The sequence below is a fragment of the Egretta garzetta genome, unplaced genomic scaffold (genome assembly GCF_000687185.1).
Source record: "Egretta garzetta isolate BGI_Z169 unplaced genomic scaffold, ASM68718v1 scaffold13, whole genome shotgun sequence".
NCBI lineage: Eukaryota > Metazoa > Chordata > Aves > Pelecaniformes > Ardeidae > Egretta > Egretta garzetta.
The window spans coordinates 426,111-433,434 of record NW_009259239.1 but is presented as its reverse complement, the minus strand read 5'-3'; the positions used below and the strand labels follow the sequence as shown (position 1 = coordinate 433,434).

The window sequence follows — 7,324 nt, the reverse complement described above, 5'->3', positions numbered from 1 at the left end:
CTTCAGCCGGTCGACACAGCCGCTCGTTTCACCCATACACAGATCTTACTCCCCAGAGATTCAAAGAGAAAACCCAAGAGCAGCTTAAGGCCCTTGAGGAGAGTTTCCTACGATGCTCTTTTCCTACCCAAGGAGAATTGGACAGGCTTCGAGTGGAGACTAAGCTGAGTAGGAGGGAGATAGATTCGTGGTTCTCTGAGCGGAGAAAGATAAGGGACAGCATGGAGCAAGCTGTCTTGGACTCAATGGGGTCATACAGAAAAATTAAAGAACAAGGAACTCCCAATGGTGCAATCAGCCAGGCAGAACTGCTGAGTAGCTCCCAGCTCCCTGGTGCTTTATCTGGGTCCTCCACCACGTTTAAGAAAACACAAGAGCAGATTCATCTGCTGAAAAGCACATTTGCAAGGACCCAGTGGCCATCGCCCCAGGAGTACGACCAGTTAGCTTCTCAGACTGGGCTCACAAGAACTGAAATAGTTCGCTGGTTCAAGGAAAACCGGTCTTCACTAAGAACAGGGTCACTTAAGTGGATTGACCAGTACCAGCAGCAGTATGTTGTTGATGGTCATAACGAGCAAAGCCAGAAAAAGGGATCAAAACACATCGAGAGTCCAAAGAATGGTAATGAGGTGTCTCGGCAGCATTACCCAGAGCATAAAAAACTGAACGAAGAGAATGGGGGGAAACTAGTGGTGAGAGCAAAAAGAGACTGCGAACCACTGAAAGACTCTTTGTTGGGGAATCAAGCAGAGGGTACGGACAGGTTGGAGTGCAACAGCCACGACGGCCACGGCAGCGAGGAGAACGAGGAGCCAGCGGAGGTCAACTGGGTGGAGGTGACGGTGGGCGAGGATGACGCTGCATCAGACTGTACGGACAGCTGGAGCCAAACAGCACCCGAAGGCCAGGCAGAGCTGGCGGACTTTGACTCTGAAAGTATATCTGGAGACAATTCCCACGTATAGACAGGTAATGCTGATGTTGCCCCGTTTCTCTGAGCCTGCCTCTGTCTGGGTGTGCTTCCAGCATCCTGTAGCCCCACTTCAGTATAAATCCCTGGAGCCCATCCCTGCCGGATCCTTGTGCCTGCTGGATGCCTGAACAAAAGGGAGACCCATCCTGCTTGTAAATTAAAGCAACTGCATGGTAGGGGAGGGGTTAGTGCTGTTTGCCATGTTTCTTGTCTCCTTGTGGGTCAAGTCCTGGATAAAGGAGTTGGTTTTTTAGGGGGGCTTGGTGGGTTGGTTTTTTTTTTTTTTTTTTGATAATAAGTGATTAAACCTTAAACTTTCTGCCTTTAAATGACCCATGTAACCTCTGCTACCAGCTGAGCCATGCAAAGAAATAGTAAGTAACACTAGTTGCTAATATGCCCCTTGCTAACAAATCATTGATCTCCTCTGAATAGAGGCTGTGCCTGTTTTTGCACCTCGGGTCCTTCCTTTGCAGCATCCTGCCCTGCTCAGAATAAAAGGTTGCTGGGGGAAGGGCCCAGGACAGAGATGCTTCTTTGTGCAACAGCAAGCAAAAAAAAAAAAGCAAAAAAAACACAAAAAAGAAATGTTGTGGGGAAGTGGCTCATGCAAATGTGCTCTCTTCCTCTTGCAGGTGAGAACTGTCTCCATCCTCGCTTTGTTCTGCTTGCTCGCTCTAGAGGCTTAGGAAATGCCCCAGACTAAGCTGTGTGGGTGTTTTAGCAGCTCTTCTTCACAGGTTCTTGAATTTAAAAGCAAGCTGCAGGGCCTTTCTTTAAGGGGGTTTTATACGATCTTTCACAATGTGAAAGGATGTGTTATTTGGAGTCCTGAAGCCTGTTTCTGATCACAGTTGCACAGGTATAAATCTGGAGCAAGCACCGTCAGCATTTCTTGACTTGCATGTTGAATTGAGTTCACTGGAGCCTGTAACATTTTGTGCTCAGTGTAACTGAGTCTGTCTCTCCCAAACTGGAGTCTCTTTAAGCTAGAACTTGTGCCACAGAGGGCTCAGCACGGGCCATTAACAACCACAGTAAGAGAACACCTATTTTAGAAAGTTAGTAGTTTTCTGGTGTCTAATAAGTATAATATACTTTAGCGTTTCTTTAAGAAAATACAAAAATTATTAAAAAAAAAAAAAATTCAAAAGGAAATACAAAATCCAGGACTGACAGAAGTCCCTCCACACTTGCACTGAAGACTTTTACTATTGCAGCTGGCAGTTCTTGAATTGAACTCCTATCTGTTGCAGAGGTGCAGTTTTTCTTAGCAAGCCCTGCTGGCTAGCCTAGAGCCCTCCGCTTTCTCCTTGTGCAATACTTGTCCAACAGCCTCCTGGACATATTCTCTGAGTTGAAGAGGGAAACCCTGCAGTGGTTTTATTTTGAACAACAAATTGTGTCAGCTGATTTTGAGAAATGTTACTACAGCATCTATATATCACAAAGAATCGTAAAGCTCCAGACTGCAATGCAAGGCACTGTCCTGCATTGTGCTTGCAGAGGTTGGTAATTAGGGATGTGAGGATCAGGTTGTGTTACCTGTGCGGCAAAGGCGGAGATTAAAGGAGGACAGACCTGGGAACATCAGCTGGAGGCACGCTGGGGTGCCACTGTTGTGCAGCCACATAAGAAAGGAGAGCCAGGATCTGATCTGCCTTTTAAAATCAAATGTGCAATGAATAAATGCATTGTAGGATTTTTTTTTTTCAGGGTTGTTATTCCAGATCGTTTCCCCCTTCCAGCTATAAACATTCATACTGAGGAGAGGGAGCAGACCAGGGGCTAGGAGAGGGAATGGGAAGGAGGACAGGAAAGGGGGGTTTTGCCTGAAACCACTATTTCTTACAAACCTCTTGTACTACGGACCCAAGCTCTGCAACAACTCTCTTCCAGCAGCGTAGGTTTGGTGCCTGCATTTTTGTAGTTGCAAGCAGTGTGTCGGGTATGTTGGGGGGAACCTCCTGCCTTCATGCCTTGGCCCAGGTGCTGGCTGTAAAGCTCCAGGGCTGTGGAGGTGCTTGAGTGTTATCAGAGAGGAATTTTAATAAGAACTTTGATCTCTGTTTAACTTCAGCTGGGTTATCTTTTTGACGAGGAGCTTTCCAGTGGCTGGTTGTAAAATACACCTACTGAGAAGAGATGCACTGGAGCGGGGCTTCTGCTGCGAAGACCATGCAGTAAGATCAGAGGACCATTTTGTCCTCTGCTTTTTGCCCATTTCTCAGCATGCTGGCCTGGGGGCTTGACAAAAACCCAAAGTCTTTTTCATTTTCCTTTATTCTCCCTGTAAGTCTTAGCCCAGAAATGCAAGTGCCTGCTCCCCAGTGCCCGCATGGAGGCATTGTCACAGGCATTGTGACAAAAGCTGGAAGCTTTATAACCCACACACTGATGGGACCCATGGAAAAATCCCAGCTACTGGCTCCTTTTTCCTTCAGGATATACTTTCACTCTTATCTTCATTAAGCCTATCTTTCATAGTTTTTAACTAAAACTTTGGCATTAAATTAAACAAAGCATTACCTTAGGTGACATCCAGGGTATGACTCAAAAGCAAAGACTGCATAAGACCTGACAGAGAGCTTGTTTCTGCCTGCTGTCATCTAAAAGTCTGTTTTTTCCTAACATCATACTCCTCGGTACCTTACAGGGGTCGTGTCACTGTCCTGGCCGCACGTGAGAGGCGGACTGAAGACCTGACAAGGGACTTCTCCTCTTGACTCTCACACCACCACAGGCATTATATGAAACTTGCACTGCTGAACGCGACATCGGGCAGAAATAGCCTCCTTTGATACTCACGGTGTTGCTGTTTTCTCGGCTTGATGTCCGTACTTTAAAGTGAACGATTTTCAGTGATAGATCTCCATACTCCTGTTGTTGGCTGAATTTGTGCATGGCATCTGTAAAACCTGAGCTCTTCCAGACCATCTTGGTCACTCTCTGCTCCAGTGTGTAGCTTTAGGAGTTTCTGAAACTATTAGGGAGTATTTGTGTTACAGCCTAGACGGACTTTATGCCTTAGAAAAGGTAGTTTTTCAAAACTGCTCCGTGTTTGGCAGATTCTGCTGCTGCAGCTGGTGGGAGTTTCAGGAGCGCCTGGCCTCGGTGAGAGCAGGATTCACATCAGGCTCTGAAATACCATCCCTGGCCTGAGAAGAGGCTCTGTTACTAAGTCCATATCTGAAGCTTTTGGCAAAATTGGATTTATTCCACAGAGCAGGTCAGGTTTTGTGAACAGTGAGGCTGGGAGACCTGTCCCTGTAGGGTACCGGGGCCTTCAAGATGTAGAGCGGGTGCTCTAGGGCGTGCCAAAGCCATCACTGAAAATGCTCCAGATGCTGCGTAATGAAGCCTCTTGCACCAAGGCCCAACTGCTCTATCAAGAGAGTGCTTTAGCTCCCTTTCTATCAGTAGAGAGGTTCCTGCCTTCCAACAGCACGGGTCAAAATTAGGTCTGTTGTCCTCATTTGCGCAAGCCTGACAAACAGAAAACGGTCCTAAATTAAATACAGCAAATTGCAGCTCAGACATGAGAGCGGGACCAGAGCGTGACAGAGTGGTTGGCAGCTACCGCTGGCTTTCTTCACAGCATTGTCTCCCCGTGGGGTTTTCCCAAGATCAGCATTTCCTCAGCCCAGAGCTTTTGGGTTTTTTCTCAGAAGCATACTTTTTTTCCCCATTACCACCTTCTCCGCCATGAATTTCTTTCTTAGAGTTGTCTCTTGAGCTCCATTTTAAGCCCAAACCCTATAAGATGTAGGCACCAAAGTCCATGGCTCACGGTGGGAGCGACTTAGGTGGACACCCCAGAAGTTGCGTACCCTGGCTCTTGATGGGTGTGACCACTGCTACGTAGAGCCAAAGGAAAACCATGTCTAGGAGTTGCACACCAGAGAGAAAAAAAAAGAAAAAAAAAAGAGTCTGAAGGAAGTAATCCCTTGCTTCTGCTGTATGCGTTGTACTGGGCATCAGAGGTGGTCTGGGTCCTCTTGGTGTCTCCAACCCCTTTTGCACTGCTGTGGGAGCTGAGATCACTCAGTTGCTGGTGGCCGAATGCATTCCCCAGTGTCCAAAACTGGTAAAAGTGAACAGCACTGGTGTTTTCCTCCTTTTCTGGCCAAGTTCTCGTTTTTCTTGTGATTTAGGGTTTCATCCATAAAGCTGGCATTAATGGTGTTGGGCTCCAAGGCACCATACTGAAGTCCAGTGAGGGATTGACCAGGGGTTTTTGCAGGAGTTGGGCCACCCTAAAGCATTTCAGGGAGGGAGGGCGAGGTATGGAGGACTTGCTATTTCCCCTGAAACCAGTGAGGCATGTTGGAGACCCAAGCTGTAACGCAATGAAGGACTTCAGAGGGGGAAGCAAAACTCAATGCAGCAATTAAAATTTTCCGGTGAGTTAGGAGGCTCAGGGAGCTGTTCGAGGAAAGGTTGCAAGGACAGGGAGGACTTTTGCCTTTGGTGTTGGTGCAAGCCCATGCCCCTTTACTGGGCTCGACTGCGTTGCTTCCCGCATAGCAGATGCGCAGCAGAGCTCACTGCTTTTGTGGGAAATAACAGACCTGGTGGCATCATTCGTAAATGTTGTGAAATAACAGGGTAGCTCGGGTTTCGGTGAGCACTGCTGCAGGACGGGTGAGGAGGATGGTGTGGGAAGGCCACCTCGTGCTGCTGTGCGCAGCTCCAGCCTGAGTGGGTGCTTGCACTTCTTGCATGCTTGCACATCGATGGGGAAAAACATGCTGAGCACAATCCCTGTCGTAGAGCCCTTGCTCTGTGCTGGGAACTGGAGATATGTGTGGGTGGGTGAGCGTTTGAAGGTTGGTTTTTTGGGGGTTATTTTGTAATCTCTGGTCTGTGGTGCAGCCTTTACGCAGGTGCAGGAGTTGTAGCGGAGCCAGGGAGCTGCTCTGCAGAGCACAGGCACATGCAATTTTTTCCATCGTCTTGCAGTTTGTATCATTACTTTCTAAAATCATGCAGGAATAAGTATTTAATGAGAGAATTTACCAGGGAAGAAAGACCTGTAGTCTTCTTGCCTTTAGCACCATCTGTCCTGTGGTCGCAAAGTGGCTGCCCCCAACCCATGTGCACGTCATCTTTGAGCCAGCATGAGGGTCTGCCCAAGGTGTATGGCATCAGCAGTGTCAAGGCTGGGCTGTATGTCCCTGTTAGAAACCTATAGGGGCATTAGTAGGCAGGTGTTACATACAACAAAAGCGCAGCATCAGGCTGTGGTAGGGATAGGCTTCAGGGTACGGTTAATACGAAATACAGCGCTACCACGTGCGCAGGGATGTAAACTGGATGCCATGTTAGTTGACAGCTCAAACAGTTGTTCATGGTGCCTTCAGAAATAATGTGCTGCCTTTGTAATTTTTGCAGGGGTACTCCTCAGCTGCACTGTCCTGACGTTGAAGGGGAAATGCTGTCTGGAAATAGAAGAAAACTCTATTTTCCTGCCTGGGGTGAGGTAGCGTGTTGCAACTCCAAGTCTCAAACCACGCTTGCGGAGGCACGGTGAGGAATGCTCTCATGGAGCATCATCATGGGATCGTTTATAGTGCCAAAGTCCTACTACTGCATTAAAAAAGAAAGAAAGGAAGAAAGAAGGAAAGAGAAAAGGGTCCTTGTACATAGGTTTCTCCTTAGCTTCTCTCCCACCCACTTCCCTGCCCAGCCTCTTCCTCTACTGGAACAGATTTGTACAACGTTGAAATTTTGTTAACTTTTTAATAGGTGCAAGTTATTCTTGCATATAATGCCATTGCAATTTGGGGTTTGGTTTGGGGGAGGGAAGTGTCTTGTGGGGGAGGGAGAGGAGAATTTTTTTCTGAAGTGTTTTAAGACAGATTTGCAACCTTTTGGAGTCTCCTTGGTGCAGATCAACATCTGAGCCCAGATCCCCACCGCAGTTTACATTTCAGCCATTTAAATGCATTACAGGGTTGGGGAGGATCATTCTGGAGTGGTTGGGGTTCAATTTTTTTCTCATTTTTTGACTTTTTTGTTTTGTTTTATGGCCACCTTGAAGTATTTAAACCTTAGCTTTTCCGTGCTCCTACAAGGCGAGTCTTCTCCAGCTCCTGTACTTCACTTTTCACAAGCCAGCCCCAGCCGTGGGTCTCTGAAGAGTTGGCTAGAATGCCTTTTGGTTTGGTGGTTTGTTTGTTTTTTTTTTTTAGCACTTTTTGTTTAAACATGCAGTACAACCCCCAGAGGGGTTGGAGCAAGGAAATTAAGATGCTTCATAATCCGAACTTTTTTGTGTTTCTTCAGCTGGTACAACGATGGACACCATAACCAACAGTCTGCCCTCCAGCTTTAGGTGTTGTAGCG

At 47.2% G+C, this 7,324-nt stretch overlaps 1 protein-coding gene across 1 annotated transcript in view; it reads left to right on the top strand.

The window, feature by feature from the left end:
- ZHX2 (zinc fingers and homeoboxes 2) overlaps window positions 1–6,771 on the top strand; it is an 8,328-nt gene extending 1,557 nt beyond the window's left edge. Inside the window, 2 exon segments of the mRNA XM_009635980.2 lie at window positions 1–972; window positions 6,371–6,771. The exon segment at window positions 1–972 is cut by the window's left edge and continues 16 nt beyond it. Coding sequence (XP_009634275.1) covers window positions 1–968 — 968 coding nt within the window. The 3' untranslated portion in view covers window positions 969–972; window positions 6,371–6,771.
- The last annotated feature ends 553 nt before the right edge of the window (window positions 6,772–7,324 follow it).